At 38.7% G+C, this 19,600-nt stretch overlaps 1 protein-coding gene across 4 annotated transcripts in view; it reads right to left on the bottom strand.

The window, feature by feature from the left end:
- lars2 (leucyl-tRNA synthetase 2, mitochondrial) overlaps positions 1 to 19,600 on the bottom strand; it is a 68,104-nt gene that overhangs the window by 39,873 nt on the left and 8,631 nt on the right. For 3 of the 4 annotated variants that reach the window (XM_052016164.1, XM_052016163.1, XM_052016165.1), the window contains exons 4-9: positions 17,094 to 17,185; positions 10,746 to 10,806; positions 8,235 to 8,324; positions 6,643 to 6,786; positions 4,287 to 4,394; positions 3,857 to 4,016 (exon numbers count right to left, since the gene is read on the bottom strand). In XM_052016164.1, the coding sequence (XP_051872124.1) occupies positions 3,857 to 4,016; positions 4,287 to 4,394; positions 6,643 to 6,786; positions 8,235 to 8,324; positions 10,746 to 10,806; positions 17,094 to 17,185 (655 nt within the window). Of the gene's footprint in view, positions 1 to 3,856; positions 4,017 to 4,286; positions 4,395 to 6,642; positions 6,787 to 8,234; positions 8,325 to 10,745; positions 10,807 to 17,088; positions 17,186 to 19,600 lie in introns of all 4 variants that reach the window. The other variant, XM_052016166.1, reaches the window with a different exon arrangement.

Consider the following 19,600-nt stretch of genomic DNA (forward strand, 5'->3'; position numbering starts at 1 on the left):
CAAGTGCCAACAAAACAGAAAGTATCTTGTAATGAGATGTATAAAACACCAGCAAAATTCCTGCAGTCCAATTCAGATGTAATGAATGTAGTTTGTTAATGTGTGGATAAACACAATTTAGTAGATCACACCATAAGAAAGACTACTGAAAATATTTATGGGCAAATTTCACTTTGCTAACAAATAAATATTCTGACATGATGTTTTCATGGTAATTCACAGGAGGAGAGAAACTTTAAAAGGTAGAGTCTGGGAAAATACCTTCCAGATTGTTTAATTTTTCTGCCTGAATCATTTTGCTGGGACTGGAAAATTAATGCAGCTCAGCTGGTTATGGGAAACCACACTACAGCACTTCCTTCTGATGACATAGAAGTATTTTTCTATTACAGGCACTTCCTGATGAAGGTACCTTCTGACAAGATTTCCTTGATAATTTTTGAACATTAATTCTATTATAGGGAAACAGACACAATTGGAATTTCCTAATCAAACAACACTGCTTCACAAACATAACCCTGTTTTCAATTCTGAACGGTATGGTATGGCATTGGGTTTCTTGCATTAGCAGCATTACTGTTCTATGCTCAGGCAAAAGTTGACTCAATGCAAAACAACTTCTCACCTACAAATCAAGTGTCAGCTAAGAGTCAGTTGCTAGTATTCTAACTAAGTCAGTCCCTATTACACTCCCAAGAGCTGTGAGCAAAATCCCAGCCTGGTATTCAGCACTGAGGGTGCGCTACACCGTCAAATATATATGAACCAAGCTGAGGCCGTTTAAGGTGAATGCAAAAGATCACATAATACTATAAAGGGTAAGGAAGATAGCACTAGTGCCCTGGACAACTCAATGCATTACTTGTGTACTTGAGACAGGCTTTGAATGACAAGAATTAAACAGTATTATACAGCATTTGTTACCTCATGCAAATTAAGCATGTTTGATCAACAGAGGCCACCAGCAACATCCGAAAAATCAGCTGGTTTCTATAAAATTTGTAAGAATTACAAATTTTATCGAAACATTTATAGTTTCTTACTCCCTCCTCTCTCTGCCAATTGCCCAAGCTATGTTTCTGAAAACATCAACTCGTTCTCAGGCGCAGCTTCAGGGGTTCCAACAGCATCAAGTGGCTACAGGAGACTGGGCATCCTCTGGCCAGTTACCTACCTCCTTACATCCTGAAGCTTTTCCTCTATCTGTAAGGCACAAGTCAGGAACATTGATGCCTGGATGAGTGCAGCTCTAATAGATCTCAATAAGCTCCACCTGTGCTAAAGCAGCTTATTTGAAATATAAATGGGTGGAACAAAGGGGATGTGTGTAATAGGGTGAAATAATGGAGCCATTAGAATCAGAACCAGGTTTATTATCACTGTCTTATATGACGTGAAATCTGTTGTTTTGCTGCAGCAGTACAGTGCAAAGAAATAAAATTATTATAAACTACAAAATAAATAAATAGTGCAAAAAAAAAGGGAATAATGAGGCAGTGTTCATGGCTTCATAGATCATTCAGAAATCTGATGGTGGAGGGGAAGAAGCTGTTCCTGAATCATTGAGTGTGGGTCTTCAGGCTTCTATACCTCCTTCCTGATGAGAAGAGGGCATGTCTCAGATGGTGAGGGTCCTTAAAGATGGATGCTGCCTTCGTGAGGAACCGCCTGTTGAAGATGTCCTTGGTGGTGGGGAGGGTTGTACCCGTGATAGAGCTGGCTGAGTTGTTACGGACTCAGTGAAAGTCCCTTTAAGATAGAGAGTGTGTGTGTATGTGTGTGTGGGGCGTGCTTACGTCAATAGAAGATAAAGGACGTAATGACGTTGTTGAAGAAGGAGAGAGAAAGAGAGAGAGAAGGGAGAGAGACACCAGCCTGCTAGTTTTCTTGCGTCTATCTGGTGTTTTGATTATATATGTTAGATCAGTCACTCGAGATTCAATAACATAGGGTCCAGAAAAACGAGCTTGCAAGGGATTATTTTGGCTAGGGAAAAATACCAACACCTTTTGCCCCACTGCGAATGTCCTAGGCCGAGCACGTCTATCAAAATATGTCTTCATTCTTATCTGGCTTGTTTTCAAATTCTCTCTCGCTAGCTGGCAGACTCTCTCCAACCGAGTTTTAAATTTTTGGACATAGTCCAACAGACTCAAGTGAACTTCCTCATTAACCCATTGCTCTCTTAACAACTCCAAAGGTCCTCTCACCCGATGTCCAAACACAAGGTGGCAAACACAAGCTCAAACGGACTAAATCCGATTGACTCCTGGATCGATTCTCTAACAGCAAACAAAAGTAAATGGATACCTTCGTCCCAATCCTTGGTGTTTTCAAAGCAATAAGTCTTCAGCATATTTTGGTTTTTCAGTTTCGATGGAACAATATTTGGTCTAAATTGGCCTTCCTCAACATCAACATCAGGACTCAGTGAAAGTCCCTTTAAGATAGAGAGTGTGTGTGTGGGGCGTGCTTACGTCAATAGAAGATAAAGGATGTAATGACGTTGTTGAAGAAGAAGAGAGAAAGAGAGAGAGAAGGGAGAGAGACACCAGCCTGCTAGTTTTCTCTATCGATGGATGAGAAACAATAACTGTGTCTGCCACTGAAATCCATGTATGGAAATTGGAAGTAATCCGGTGGAGTTCACTCTGTTGCTGACCTGTAGAAGGAAACAGGTATTCGTGTGGACGGCCACGATTCGGATGCTTTTCGGGGTGAGGAAGTCACTACCGAGTAAACACTGAAGTGTCGTTTGGGTTCCATCGTGGAACATTTGGATTTCATAATTACTCTCTCTCTGTTTCTCTACATCTACATCTCATCTTCAGACAACGGTGGTTGTTGAAGAAGCCTTTGCTCATGTTTCACCTTATGGCTTGCGGAACTGAATTTTAAGAACCATTCCTGGACTTGGAGTTTGGGACTTTGCCACACACACACAAAGAGTTTAGTTTTGGGGTTAACGTTCGAGGTTTAACATTTTTGAATTCTAACATACTAACATTTTTACTTTTATTTTACGTATTACCATAAGTAGTGATTAATAAAATAGTTTTTAACGCTGAATCATGTTCAGTGTGTTTCTATTTGTTGCTGGTTCGTGACAAAATCTACAACCCTCTTGCATTCCTGTGCATTGGAGCCTCCATACCAGGCTGTGATACAACCAGTCAGAATGCTCTCCACTGTATATCTATAGAAATTTGCAAGAGTGTTTGGTGACAAACCAAATCTCTTCAAACTCCTGGCAGAGCCGCTGGTGTGCCTTCCTTATGATTAAGCTTCTTTGTGTTACGCGTTGCTAATGTTATGATGTTAATTTTGTTAATTTAATGACATTATTTCACCCTATTACAGTCATTCCCTTTGTTCCACATATTGCCCTCCTCCACCTTCTCTGCTACATAGACTAACTTGCATTCTTTCTCTTAGTTGTGATGAAGGAACCATTAACCATTTCTCTTTCCACAGGCACTGCCTGCCTTGCTGAGGTTTTCCAGCATTGTCTGTTTTTATTTCAGATTTCCAGAAAATGCAGTTTTTAAAAAATTTTCATGGGCAATTAGCGCTGGCCTTGTCAATGATGCCCACATCACAGAAAAAAATACATAAATAGATTCCTTGACCTTGGCAAAGTGACAATCTCTCTGTGAGGATGAAGAAGGGAAATAGTTTCATACCTAAACCTTTTTTCAATTCTCACCCAAAGTCCACAATCATTTTCCACCTCACTTCATCTTCCCCTACTTTTAAGAGACTCAGGGGTTCCCAAACCTGAATATGGAATCCCATCCTAGGAATAATAAATAGGTTTAACAGTCTTGTTAACACAGGGGTTTCCACAAAACCTTACCTGTGTCAGATATGAATTGCTCTTGAAGCAAATGTTTCAGCTTACTGTTGCTGTGTAGCAATCTATGACTAGGCAGGATAGATAGATGTGACGCTCCATAAATGGCATCTGGAAAGAAGGCATATGCAGCAAGCTTTTCACCAATGTGTTTTCCATTCACCTAGTTAAAAAAGATTCACACTATTTGAATCGTACAGTAATTGGGAGCTTCACAGCTGCAGACCGTATTTAAAATATTTACATTTCTACATTCAATCCTTCGCCAACATAAAAAAAACATTAATTCAACTGTTTTACTTGGTTAACATGTATGAAACAACAAGCCAGAGTTTCCCACATCTGCATTTCCCAGCCTATGATCTTCCATCCTCTCTAGTGAAAGGACTGGCAAACAAGAAAATGGAGGAACTCAGCTTAAAGCTGTTTATACCTTTAATTCAAAGTCAAAGTAGCATCCAGTGCAAGCACCAATCCAGTTTGCTTGCATTTCTTTGACACCATACCAGTCAGGAAGGTCTTCTAGGGCATCCAGCAAAGACTGTAAAACATAAAAGTCTGCTGAACTAAAAGTTTCTAAAATATTGAATCAAAAGTTTGTAAAGTAATGTATCACATATAGAAATAGATTCCTTGACCTTGGCAAAGCGACAATCTCTCTGTGATGATGAAGCAGGGAAATAGTTTCACACCTAAACCTTTTTCAATTCTCACCCAAAGTCCTTACCTCCAGACCAGCCTTACCTCATGATTCTGGCCAAAGTAAAACTTCTAATCAATGAATATACCATATATTCTGTTGACAAATGAGTCAAAGATGCTGATCTTACAGGAGGAAAGAAAGGTGGAGAACCAGAGGTGTTTAGACTGAAAAATGCAGACCTTGGTGTCCTTAAAGCTGAATGCATTGGTGGTAAATTGTAAAAACAGGAATGATAAAATAGCCATCATTAAAGGAGCTTAAAGATCTTTGAGGATTATTTGGTTGGAGCAGGTCACAGAGATGGAAAAGCTGACCCCATGGACAGAATTGAAAACAAGGGCACTACTCAATGAGGAGCCAATGTAGCTGAACAAGCTCAGAGGTTATAATGAATGAGACTTAGTGAGAGTTAGGGCACTGGCCGCAGAGCTTTGGTTGATCATAACTTTACAGAAGGTATAACGGGGAAAGAAAACTACATATGTTTGATGATAGACAAGTCTAGATATAGCAAAAGCCTGGACAAGCATTTTAGCAGATGAGTTGAGATGAAGTGATCATGTAATGCCACTGAGATAGCAATAGTGGGTCTGAGCAATGATGCAGCTATGTGGTGTGCAGCTCTTCTCAGGGTCAAAATATAACTAAGGCAGTGAGCAGCTTGGTTCAGTTTTAGATAGCTGTCATAGAAAGAGTGCAGTCGATAGGAGGGGAACAGAGTTTATAATGGGACTGCAGACAATGGTTTTGATTATTTCATATTTCAATTCATTCAGAACGAGAAGGTAGATGTGCAGTGTTACAACATAAAAATAGTGGAGATGTCAGCAGGGGTGGATTGAAGTAGACATGCTGTCAGGTTGTGGGCAACATCCAAATGACAAAGAGGTTCTGTTTGATTGGTCAGTCCACCTGCTTTTTGTATTGGTGCAGATTGGTTTGCTGCATGTCTCCACTATTTTCTGCTTTTGGTTCAAGTCTTTAGTTTTTGCCGATTGTTACTCTTTGAGTAATCTTAATCCTCCCAATTACCATCAGAATACTTAAAGTCTTTCTACTCCTTCTACTGCAAACTAAATATCCACAGTTTTAAATTCATATTCAAATTAAGAATAATCCAGAGACTGAAGATCATCACTCTTGATCTGTTCTATCTTCATTAAGATCAATTAGACTAGAGAGCTTGTACTTATACAGGTCTTTCACAGCCTCTGGATAAGCCTTTACAGCAAAATATGTACTGCTTTATTAAATGGAGCTACGGTTGCGATTTAGTCGCATTGGACATCAGAAGATCCTAATAACAGTAACCTAATCATAACCAGAAGTTGCTTTTAGGTGTTTGAGGAATACTAAGGAGAAAGAGCAGTATGGGGTTTATATATTTATCTGAGAGGGCACAGGACCTTACATTTAACATCATCAGTGGAATACTCCCTCTGACTACAATGGTGTCAATCAAGATTTTGTGCCCAATAACCTTCAAAAGTGAGAGCATTGTGACTGACACCAGAAAATGTACCAACTAAATACCCTAAACAGACAAGTTATGTATATAATGCAGATTTTACATATACTTAATTTCATTTAAATTTAATTTTTTAAAATTGGTTTATTATTGTCACATGTACCAAGGTACAGTGAAAAATTTGTCTTGCATACCGTTCATACAGATCAATTCATTACACAGTGCATTGAGGTAGTACAAGGTAAAACAATAACAGAGTGCAGAATAAAGTGTTACAGTTACAGAGAAAGTGCAGTGCAGGTTGACGATAAGGTGCAAGGTCATAACGAGATAGATTGTGAGGTCAAGAGTCCATTTTATCGTACTAGGGAACTGTTCAATAGTCTTATAACAGCGGGATAGAAGCTGTCCTTGTTCAGCTCTTTTGTATAGTCCAGATTATCATTCAGATAATTTAAAACAAATTCAATTGGCATAACTTGCTAGATTTAAAAGCTTATCCAATGATAACTTTTTGTTCAAACCAAAAGAAGGATTTCTGTGAAAGGCAGCTTTTTATTTATTCTAGGTGAGTGAAAACACTGCATGCCCAGCTCTTTGTCCCTGCCACATGCTCACCTTAGCATAATTTGTCGTCCTTATGAACCACTGTTTGAGGTACTTCTGTTCAACTTTTGCCCCAGAGCGCCAGGAGCAGCCATTTTCATCCACTTGCTCATCTGCCAACACTGTCTGATGCACTGGGTCCCAGTTGACCAATCCCTGAAAAGCAATGGAAAATGCATTACAGCACAATGAAACGAAATTTATAGGTTCATGAACTGATCTGCATGCAATTAATTCAGTACACTGACTCCAAACTTGTGCTGGTGGCAAGCTACCTTGCTAAGTGGAAGGGTAGTGTTGCCTCAGGGGAAGAAATAAAACGGAAGGGATGGGAGAAATATGGCAATTGATTAAACCAGGATTCTACCAAATATTGGCTCATATGGCACAGAATGACTTCTCCTGAATTTGCTCAGATCAACCTGTTCAGCAAAGGCTAGGAGGTAACTCTGATTAGCAACACACCACAGATTGATCAGAGGAATAAGTATACATTCCTGTTTTAACAATCATTAAACCTGTAGTTCTTCCCATAATAGTGGTGCTGACCAATGGCTTCCATGTGGCACTGCTTTTAAGCTTTTTGTTTGCAGGCAGCATTTCTTGTGGTTCAAAAAATGGTGGTGAAATGGTAGTCACTGCCTGAAAACAGTTTAAAGGGAGAAAGTGTTATCCCATTTTTAAAAATACCTGGATGAGAACTTGATGCATTGTGGTTTACTGCACTGAACCTTGATTTTAGGCTAAGGACTGAAATCTGAGAAGTGGGACTTGCTCATATTTTAGTCAGCTTGGACAAGAATGATCACATTTTGTACCTTAAGTTTCTCGAAATTCTAAATCACTCTAAATGCATACTACTAAATTTAAGATTACGTTGGATTAATCCCAATATACTTACCCCATCAATATTTGGATATTTTAATGTCAACCACTTGAGCACTACCATCATCAATTATAACCCCTAACCTTCAGATGAAACTCTCACCTTCCTCACTTTAATGTGTCCATGTCTAGCAGGCAACATCATGACTCATTAGTACAGACATTTCCATGTACTGAGACTCGGTATAGTCTGCACTAGCAGCCCATAGCAGTAATACAAATAATCCCCAAGATATATAATACTATCACAAGGAGTCATTCCTCATCCATCCGTTCTGCAATAAATAAGATGTGTTGAATGATTTCAAAGTTACAAATAGCTTGAGTAATGTTTTTGTAATATTTGCATCACTCCATTGGATCACAATGTGCAGCACAGGAATGAAGAGGAAAAGTTACTGAACAAGCAGTCTTTTGATACAAATCCACATGATCAAATCTCACCATGGCAGCTGGAGAATTATTAATTAAATAAATCAGGAATAAAAAGCTACATTCAGTAATGATGACCATACAATGGTTGTTAAACACCCACCCAGGTTTACTCATGCCTTTTAGAGAAAGAAATATGCAATCCTTCTCAGTCCTACCTGTGGTTGACTATTAGTAACATTCTAAAGAGGAACACTATGCTACTTAATGCATGAACATTTGGGAATGCACAATAGATCCATGCTCATATTTCATTACTGAATAAATAAAATGAGACTGCAACTCACTTCCTTTTGATAAGCCATGCCAGCCACAAACAGTTTGAGGAAGAGGAATTGTGTCCATCTGTAATAATCAAACTGACTGGTGGTCACTTCCTAAAAGGAGAAAGAGAAGAACAGATCAAAACACAAGTAAACAAAATTACAACCCATTTTAAATGACCATGTATGCACCTAACAATCACAGTAAAATCAGCTTCCAGAAAAAAAAAAGAACATTCAGCCCACCATGCTAGCTTTTTGTAACAGCTCTGTATCAGATGTGCCTCAGTGGCAGAACTCCCACCAAGTCAGAAGGTTAAGGGTTTAAGCCCAACTCCAGTGACTTAAGCACAAAAATCCAGGCTGGCACACTGGTACAGTAGTGAGGGAGTGCTGCATTATCTTTTGGCTGAGATGTCAAACTGGGACCTCTTCAAATCTCTCAGGAAAACACAACATATCACATGGCACTATTACAAAGAAGAACAGAGAAATATTGGTATCCTGGACAATAGTTACCCCTCAATCAACAATACTGACAAAAAAAACTATCTGGAAACTTGTTGTTAGCAATTTAAGTTTGCTGTGTGCATTTCTAGCATTATGTGAGCAATTATAAAATTCTGGAACAGTCCTCTGGATCCTCTCCAAGGATTAACACTCTAAAACATTTATACAAAAATCAGCAACAGAAAGTAAGGACTAACCTTTGATCTTAAACAGATTTCCATAAATTGCTTGCTTTTATAATCTATGCATGTGACCCACGAAGGTCATACACACCCTTGAAAGTTATTCCATTATTTATAATAGTAAGGTCAAAAAACTGCTTTTGTCTGTGGTTTTACACTGTTTGCACCCCCATCGGCGATATATAACAAGTCATGGAAATGACATTTGCACAACTCAGCATGGCATCAAGCTAGAAAATTGAGAAAGGTAGTAGTCTGATTCTACACCGTGCAGTGATCCCATCAGACATAATGTAGAATTTTTGCCCACAGTTTTATAACTATGCAACTTTCCTAGAAAGAATTCAAAAAGAAAATATTAGCTGAAAAGCAACAACAGAATATAATGCAGAATGGAGACTTTTATTTAGACATAGAGTTGTACAGCATAGAAACAGGTCCTTTGGCCCAACAGGTCTATGCCAACCATAAAGTATCTATCTGAACTAATTCCATTTATCAGCACTTGTCCATAGCCTTAGTGATTAAAGTAATTGTCCAGACGCTCCTTAAATGTTGTGAGAGTACCTCCTTCCACCACCTTTTCAAGCAGTGTGCTCCAAACTTTAATCAGCCTCTGGGTGGGGAGAAAACCTCAAATCCCCTCTAAACCTCTAACAAATGAATGATGTCTCTTACATTCACATTCTTTGCTTCAAAAGCATTAGACTACTCTGTACTCCTTCCACTTCTCCAAGTGAAAGAACAATAAATCACTTTGCCATTTAAGTGCACTGGCCTTAATAATGGCACAATTCAGATCGCCTGGTCGCCATTGGGTACAAAGTGTTGGTTGGCTATACCTTGCCCAACTCTTCCACCCTAAAGAGCAATGAAGCAACCAGAATTTGGGTGATTCGAATTTCTCCTATTTTACTGCTCAGTTGACATCCCTCTTGGGGAATGTACAGTCTTGTTACAAAAATACATTTCTAGATATTGTTTTACATTCAGTCAGAAATTTGTATCTAAAGGAAGAGAAGGAAAGTTCAAAGCTTGTTGGGCCTGTTCTGTCATTTAATAAGATTGCAGCTAATCTGTAAACTGACAAGCAAAATGGAAAAAGAGCCTTTTCTGCATATCCCTTAATATCTTTGGTTAACAAAATAAAACTAACAATCTCAAAATTAAAAATCTAACCTACGATCAATTGCTGCATGTGGAAGAGAGTTTCTAAATTCATTGTTTCCTACCTTCACGCCTAAAAGGCCTGGTGCTAAATTTTAGATGATGCCTTGGTACAGGACTCCCAACTAGCAGAAATAGTCTCTTTCCACCTTATTATCTTGAAAATATCAACCAAATCATCCTTTATGCTTTTAGAATCTTAGTTTGTGCAATCTCTTTTTGTAATTTAACCCTTGAAATACAGGAGAATGTTACACGGTTGATATAATGAATAAATTTACATCTCTGATGATTATAAACTCTTATTTTTTATATATGCCATATGTTTCCTTCTGAGATAGAAAGAGGCCACTTCAGCACATTGAGTTGATAACAGCTCACAGAGTAATCCCACTCTGTAACACATTCTCCCACATTCCTATCAATACCTTCCAAATTCCATTCCCCACCTACATGCTTGGGGCAATTTACAATGGCCAATTGATCTACCGACCCACACATCTTTGAGATCTGGGAGGAAACCCATGCAGTCACAAGGAGAATGTACAAACTCCACACAGGCAGGATTAAACCTGGTTTCTCACCATGCCATCCCTTTAACTTTTAAACCTGCATGACAATTTTCATTATTTTTTAAAAAATAATAATTTCAAAACCAACTGTTGTCATCACTCACCTTATTCCAATCAAAACACAGACCAAGTCTATGAAGTTGCTCTTTCATGTGTGCGATGTTACTGGAAGGAAACCATATTTAATGGAAGTTAGTTATATTTTGTCAACATATATGCAAATACACTTCATTAAATAATAGATATTACAACAATTAAAGTGTTAGATAATCTGCTATGTATAGTGTGTTGCTTAAAAAAGAGAAACAACCAAGCATGAACATTATGAACAGTGGGAAGATTCTTCATTGACATGGTTGACTGCAACTGCGACAACATTCAAGAAGCGTGACAACATCCAGGGCTCAACAGTTTGATCCTCCCAATTTCATTCATTCAACACTACCAACGTTATAGCTCCAGTGTGAACCATCTACAGGTTCCACTGCAGCAAGTCAACCAGGCTTCATTGTGGCACTTAAACCCATGATGTCCTCTTTCTAACAAGACCAGGATTGCAGACACATAACCTCGTGAAATACAAGGGACACCAGTCTGAAGTCTTAACACACAGCTATGACTAATCCAAAATGTAGGTTGGTCCTTTTATTAAAAATTTCTTGTGTTTTCCTTTCCTTTTAAATTGAACCAAACCTCAGGAACCACAAAGCAGATAGTGGTTGAATTATTAATGATTCTTTTACTTTGTATAGTTTCAGAATCACAGGACAAATGTCTAAAAAAGGGAAGCCTAGTCCCCTTTTGTATTTTATTAAAGTACAATAAAATAAAAATGAATGTTATCACCCACCCCAACAGTCTTCCAATGCACCTGAACCTACAGGTGTCAGATCAGTCCTCCAGAGAGTAAACTTACAGAAAGCATCTGGCATGGATGGAGTCGCCAGCCATGTCCTCAGAACCTGCACAGATCAACAGGCGGGGACATTTTCAACCTCTCCCTACTTAAATCTGAGGTTCCTAACTGGTTTAGGAACACCACCATCATCCTGGTGCCTAAGAAAAACAAAGCAACGTGCCTTAATGACTACCACCCGGTGGCTCTGACATCCACCATCGTGAAGTGCTTCGAGAGGCTGGTCATGGCACACATCAACTCCAGCCTCCCAGACAAACTTTGCCTACCATCGAAACAAGTCCATGGCGGACACCATCTCCCTGGCCCTACACTAATGTCTGGAGTATCTGGACAGTAAAGACACCTACGTTAGACTATTGCTTATTGACTACAGCTCTGCCTTCAGTAAGATATCTTCATTAGTCACATGTACATCAAAACACACAGTGAAATGCATCTTTTTGCGTAGAGTGTTCTGGGGGCAGTCGCAAGTGTCGCCACACTTCCAGCGCCAACACAGCATCCTCACCTACCTTTGCAATGTGGGAGGAAACCGGAGCACCCGGAGGAAACCCACGCAGACACAGGGAGAACGTACAAACTCCTTACAGACAGCGGCAAGAATTGAACCCGGGTCGCTGGCGCTGTAATAGTGTTATGCTAACTGCTACACTACCCTGCCTGCCCATATATAAGTACAAGCAAACTCATCTCCAACCTCCTAGACCTGGGACTCAACACCTCCCTTTGCAACTGGATCCTTGACTTCCTGACCAACAGACCGCAATCAGTAAGGACACACCTCTGCCGTCCTCAACACTTGTGCCCCACAACACTGCATTCTCACTCCCCTACTTTACTCCCTATACAGGCAATACTGTGTGGCCAGATTCTGCTCTAACTGCTCTAACAATTTGCAGATGACACCACAATAGTGGGCCAAATCTCAAATAATGATGAGTCGGAGTACAGGAAGGAGATAGAGAACCTAGTGGCATCGCGTCATGACAACAACCTTTCCCTCAGTGTCAACAAAATAAAACAGCAGGTCATTAACTTCAGGAAGGGGCCAATGAACACGCTCCTGCTTACAGCAACGATGCAGAGGTCGAGATGGTTGAGAGTTTCAAGTTCCTCGGAATGAACTTCACCGATAGCCTGTCCTGGTCGAAACAAGTAGACGCCATGGCCAGGAAAGTGCACCAGCGCCTGTACTTCCCCAGCAGGCAAAAGAAATTTCGCATCTTCCCTTTGACCCTCACCAATTTTTATTGATGCACCATAGAAAGCATCCAATCAGGATGCATCATGGCTTTGTATGGCAACTGCTCTGCCTGAGACCGCAAGAAACTGCAGTGTTGTGGACATAGCTCAGCACATCACTGAAACCAGCCTCCCCTCCATGGACTCTGCCTACACTTCTCGCTGTCTCGGTAAACAGCCAACATAATCAAAGACCCCACCCATCCAGGACATTCTCTCTTCTTCCCCCTCCCATCGGGCAGAAGATACAAAAGCCTGAAAGTACGTACCACCAGGCTCAAGGATAGCTTCTATCCCACCATTATAAGACTATTGAATGGTCCTCTAGTACAATAAGATGGACTTTTGACCTCACAATCTACCTTGTTATGGCCTTGCACCTTAACGTCTGCCTGCACTTTCTCTGTAACTGTAACACTTTATTCTGAATTCTGTTATTGTTTTCCCTTGTACTACCTCAATGCACTGTTGTAATGAAATTATCTGTATGGATAGCATGCAAAACAAAGTGTCTCACTGTACCTTGGTACATGTGACAACAATAAACCAATTCTAATTCCTGAAGTGTACAATAGAAGTGGAAAAAGCAGCTGTTTGTACATTTTTAAAAAAATCATTGTGTTACAGCCATGCCACATAATCTTTTATTATGTATACTAGCTATTGGTAGTCAATTGGAAATAAATAAATAAATAAATTAGATAGATATTTAGAAAGCTATCTAATTTCATGAAAAAGAGTTCTTTTGGGTGAATATAAGTTGTCCTTTATCTTAGGGTGGTAATATCATAAACATCTTTAACATTGGTTCTCCTCCTCCCCGACCAATTACCTTCTGAGCTTTCCAAAAGTACGAGCTGAATCCTTCCTTACCTTTTGTTTATCTATAGCCAATCATATGCTGGAATCCTCTGCAGATGTTGATACCAAATTTGTGAACCCCAAGACCATCTCAGTACTATTAGATGAACCAGAATATCTCCCAAAGGACCATTGGCCCTATCCAAGGGCTTGATTTCAGTTTGCAATCCTGTACTCGTCATTGACTACATCTTCTTCCCCACCTCTTTCACAAGACAGAACTAATTCCATGCAGTGCCATAATACTGTTGAACTAAGAGATGCAGTTCAAATAACCTAGACCAAAGTCCACTTATGCTTCTCCTGTTAACCTTCTGCAACTGTTGCACTTTCCCAGGACTCTGTCACCTCCAGACTTGGCTTTTCCAACATCCTTTCAATTAACCGTCTGCCCTCAGCTCTCACAAAACTGTCTGCATCCTCCCCAGTGCCAAATCCCAATCACATCATTCATATCTTCAGTCTTCTTCTTAGGTAGTTCCTAAGACTGTCTCAAATATTGGCTTCCCTGACCAGGAAGACATCCAGGCCACAGTGGTAAATGTGCCAGATCCTACCCACTAGACGCCCAGGGGTGCTCACTGACCTACACTAATGTCAAGTCTCAGTAACATTGGAATTGTTTGAAAAAAAGATTGAGATCCTCATGATTCATCATTTTTTTATTCATTCGCAAGGTTAGGGTGTTGCCTGTGTAGCTGCATTTATTTGCCATCCCTAGCAGCTCTTGAACTGAGTGGTTTACTGAGGCATTTCAGAGGGCACTTATCTTTGGCTGGATGTTAAGCCTGTGATCTAATATTGTTAAATTAAGAATAATCCACGTTGCTGTGGGTTTGAAGCGACATACAGGTCACACTGGCAGCAGATGTCCTCTCCTGAAATGCAACCTACCAAATGGGTGTTATTGTAATTTCATAGTTACTATTATGAATGCCAGATTTTTTTTTAAAAATCCTGATTAATGAACTAAATTTAAACCAACTTCCATAGCAGGATTTAAATTTGCATCTCTCGATCAGTTCAGGCCTCTGCATTACTAGGCCAACAACTTTAACTACTATTACTACTATACTTCATCTTACCTTTCTGGTGCCATATGATACAATTCAAATGGAGTTCTCCCCAGTAAATAGTCTCAAAACTATACCCGATACATAAATTGCCGATATTTGCAGATTAGAAATTTTTTAAAAGCTACTATACCCTCTTTTCCGACACCATATAAAACTGAAATTACGGAAAAAAATTATAGGTCTTAATCCTTATCAGAAGGGCTTGATAGCAATAATCTATGATTTAATTATGAAACTATGTCCAGAATCACTGGACAAAATTAAGAATGAATGGGAAAGTGAACTCCAGACATCTTTACCTGCAGAGACATGGAAGAAAGTTCTTCATTTAGTTAATACATCTTCAATGTGTGCCAGACACTCTTTGATACAGCTTAAGGTGGTTCACAGGACCCATATGTCAAGAGATAAGCTAGCCCGTTTTTATCACCATATAAATCCTATATGTGACAGATGTAAATCGAATGTGGCTTCTCTGACACATATGTTTTGGTCCTGTCCTCTTTTGGAAAAATATTGGAAAGACATTTTTAACATTATCTCAATTGTATTGAATATTGATTCACAACCTCACCCTATCACTGCAATTTTTGGATTACGAAGGATAGAGTCTGGCCATTTATGTGCTTCCGCTTACTGTATGATTGCCTTTGTCACATTAATGGCCAAACGATCCATTTTGCTTAAATGGAAGGATCCAATACCCCCTACTACTTTTCAATGGTTCTCTCAAACTATATCATGTTTAAACTTGGAAAAAATTAGGAGTGGTACTGTTGATCCTTCGCTTAAATTTGAAGATATTTGGAGTCCATTTATTCAATACTTTCACATGATATAGATCCCCTTTCAATAATTTTTCAATTTAGAGGAACGGAGTTGATGACATAATATTGCTCTGTTTCTACTGAGAAATTTCAGTCCAGTTTTTTTTTCTTTTTTTTTTGTCTTTTTTTTTGAAATTTACTTTTTAGTTTGGTTTGATATATTATTTACAATTTTTTATTGATTTGGGGATTTTTTTCTTTCATGTACACAATAAATCTTTTTCTTTCCTTTCTTTTATATTATATTCATCTACTAAGAGATTGGGAGATCTAAAGTTTTTTTTATATTTTATTATTCTTTATGATTATCTATGCCATGATTGTTCTCTTGATCTCTTTGTATCACATGTACAATCATCGATGTTATATATTAATCTGTATTAATTTGGAAACTAATAAAAAGATTGAAAAAGCTACATAAATTGTTCCATGGCCTTAACCTACACTCAATTCTCAAACCTCAGCAGTCTTACCTCTCCTCCTGAGTGCTCTGGTTTCCTCTGCAGCCCTCACTGCCTCTTCTCAGTGGTAGTTTTTACCTCCTTGGCTCTATTCTGAGACCTCTACCTCTGCCCCCGATTCCAAAAAAAACCTCTAAAGTCAACCATGCCTTTCTTCAACCTCTGAGGAACCCCTGAAAACACCAGTTGTGAAGTACTTTAAAACATTTTCCCCATTACAACACATTATAATGGAATAAACATTTTATAGCTCTTTATTCATCAATTTCAAAACATCCCAAAGTGTTTTACAGCCAAAGAATATTTGAATTATCATCTTTGTAACATAGGAAATGCAACTGGCAAGTTGAGCACCAGTAACAGCAAAGTATCTTGCATTTAATTTAAATTTCCCTGTTCCTAAAAAGAGTATCATGGGATTTTTTTTTGACTTCCAACTGAGAGAGCAGATGGGTCCTTCACTTAACCCCATTGAAATATCCTTCCAATATTAAATCAGAAATGCTGGAGATACCCAGTAAGATGAGCAGCACTCTTGCAGAGAAAAAAAGTTAACATTCATCAGAACTCTGCTTCTCTCTCCACATTGTTGCCTCACATGCTATGTATCCAGAGCATTTTCTGTTTTTATTTCAGATTTCCAGAATTTATTTTGCTTTTGACATATCCTTCTATTCCTGTTTTAAGTCACCTTAAGTGCATCTGTACTACTATCACCAAGGCTACTACAACAGCAATTTCCAAAAGCTGCAACCTCTACTGAGGAGGACTGGCATAACTGATGCCTGGGCAGCAAATCCCCCTCACAGACACTCACCATCGTGATTTAGAAATCTATTGCCATTTCCTCACAGCTGCCGGATAAAAATACGGGAAATCCATACCCAGCAGTACTGTGGGAGGACCTTTGCCTGACATACAGCAGTGTTTCAAGGTGACAGCTTACTGCCACACCTCTAAGAACAATATACTGGACATTATCTGATAATAAAACAGAAATTGTGAAATCACTCAGCTGTATACATTCTCATATCTTCAGTTATGCAAATTTATGCACTTACTTTACCTTTTTGTCCACTCTTCTGGATCCAAGCCACGCTCAATTGCAGCATTTTCTGCTGGCAAGCCAAATGCATCCCATCCCATTGGATGCAAGACCTGCAAGTGACACAACCAGGTTACAAACCTCCCTACTATTAAGATAAGTATGCCTTTCCTTTAAACATCTTTGCAGTTGTCTGTGAAGTTCACAGTCACAACCCAGTGTGTTTATAACAGCCTCTCATTGCTAAGATATTCTTCATGAGAGACACTGTAAATCAAATACATCCAGTCTGCTTTAAAAATATTAGAAAGTCAACTTGTTCCAGCTAATTCAGAAAAAAAAACTGGTGTCAGTAAAATTGGCCAGGAAAACTGTAGAATGTTATAAAAACCCATGTGGTTCACAAACATCCTTCAGGAAAGGAAATATGCCATCTTTACTCAATCTGATCTATATTTGACTCCATACTCATAGCAATAAGGCCAACTCTTAAATGTCCTCTGAAATGACCTTCAGATCAAAAGCAATTTAAGGATGGAAAATAAACATTGACCTTGCTGGCAATACCAACATCCCATGAAAAAGTTTTTAAAGAACTCAAAGGTTTTTTTTAAATGAAATTTAAAAATTTGGCTCAATGAAAATTAACATTTTTTTCCTAAATTACATTTGGTTACTTTATGATATGATCAGTGTTTCCTTGCATGCACATTTCAAATTGCAGCAACGTTTCCATGCTTGCATATGTTGTATAAAATCAAGTTGCATAATGTTTTCTATATTAATAAGAGATGGTAATTTGCTGAACAATTAATTTCACCTATTCGTATTTCATTTAAGACTACATGCAGAGAAGTGCTTGCAGCTCTTCAAATTGAAACCTACAGGTAAAAACTTTCATGGGAATTGTAAGTAATACCTCTCTGGGCTATTTACAGTGGCTCTCCTTGCAACTAGCCAAATGTCCAAAACAGGCAAAGGGAGCATACATCATCTAATTCTTTTTAGCCCAGTTACTTTTCATTGTTGGATGTTTTATCCTTCTTACGTCATCAAATATGGCTCTTATTTCCCTTTGAACATCCTGATTTGTTGGCATTGCAGCAACCTTAGTTGCTTATCTTAAAAACACAAGAATCTGCATTTAGATAGTAAAATGTCCTAAGATATATCAAACAAAACTTGACACTAGAGCCATGATCAGAAGTTGGGGGATTTACAAGGACACTCTTTTACAGACCTACATTTATCATTTGGTTTAAAAATAATGTAAAAGATCCTCCTGTTTTCTTACATCATTGTCTTGGGGTTCTGTGAGAATGGCACAGAGGTGACCTGCTGTGCAGATTGATCCTGAAAGAGACCCCAAGGAATAAGGAGAGGATTTTATTTTTAAGCTTGGTCTTTTGTCTTCCAACTTTTTGTGTTGCCTTCCGCCAAACACCACGATGTGAAGGCTCGGAAACTGGAGAGATAACTGATCTCTAGAAGGAAAACTTGTTTGAGGTCTCAAGCATATTAAAAGACAATTCTGCCTTGCCACAGAATAGGGATCCTTTATAACCTATTTACATCACAAATGTTGGGTCTGGTACTATCTCCCGAGATTACTGTCTAAACAAGATAGCTACTGAAAAGATGTTTAAAAAATGCTTGCGTGTACAGCTAAGGCTGTGCACAACATACAACAATATTAGCAATCAGTGTAATAAATGCCCCCAGAACCTTTGCAGACTGTATCCTGCCCTTCTTCTATTTTCCTTAGACTTAATAAACTTACTAAGCATTTGCTTTTGTTAATTAGTTTGGTTTTATTGCCAATAATTGTTCCTTTTAGCTGGAGGTATATATACTACCTAAAGCATTATTTATCATTTGGACTTTGCTCTCATTGCCTTCACTTACCTTCAGGCTGTTTTCATTTCTGTTGTTATTATTTGTGCAGAATCCCAAGATATGTCAGAGATTTCAAATGTCTGCTCGACATTAATTTCCATTATTGAGAATGATGCCTGATTACTCATAGTGCATCAACGGTTGATACTATCATTCAATAAGCAGTTGTGTATCAAGTTCAGTCTCAAATTGGTGAACTCAAGAAAAATTAAGTTGCAGAATTCAGAATAAAAAGAAAATGGAGCCACGCTTTGCAAGCTACTTGTTGCTATAGTTTATACTTGTTGGGGATCTTGGGTTGTTTGCTACACAAAGGTGAACAAGAAAGGTCCAACCTTTGAGATTGCTAATCAAATTCTGGGCTGGGTATGAAACTAGTTTCTTGTGGTTAGAAAAGATTTTTGGTGATTTTACGTGAGGAACAACTGCAAAGGGAACAGCAAAAATCAGAGTTGGGCTACTGTGCTTCATATTTATCAGTAAATTGGCCAAAGTGGTTTGTCTACTGATAAGATGTACATTAACCTAGTAATGCTTCTTGTGGAAGAAGGAAAAGGAAAGACAACTAGACAATATCACTGGCAGAAACTAAAAGGAAGCATAAAAGATATGTGCAGCTATTGGGAATCTAT

The sequence above is a fragment of the Pristis pectinata genome, chromosome 5, assembly GCF_009764475.1.
Source record: "Pristis pectinata isolate sPriPec2 chromosome 5, sPriPec2.1.pri, whole genome shotgun sequence".
NCBI lineage: Eukaryota > Metazoa > Chordata > Chondrichthyes > Rhinopristiformes > Pristidae > Pristis > Pristis pectinata.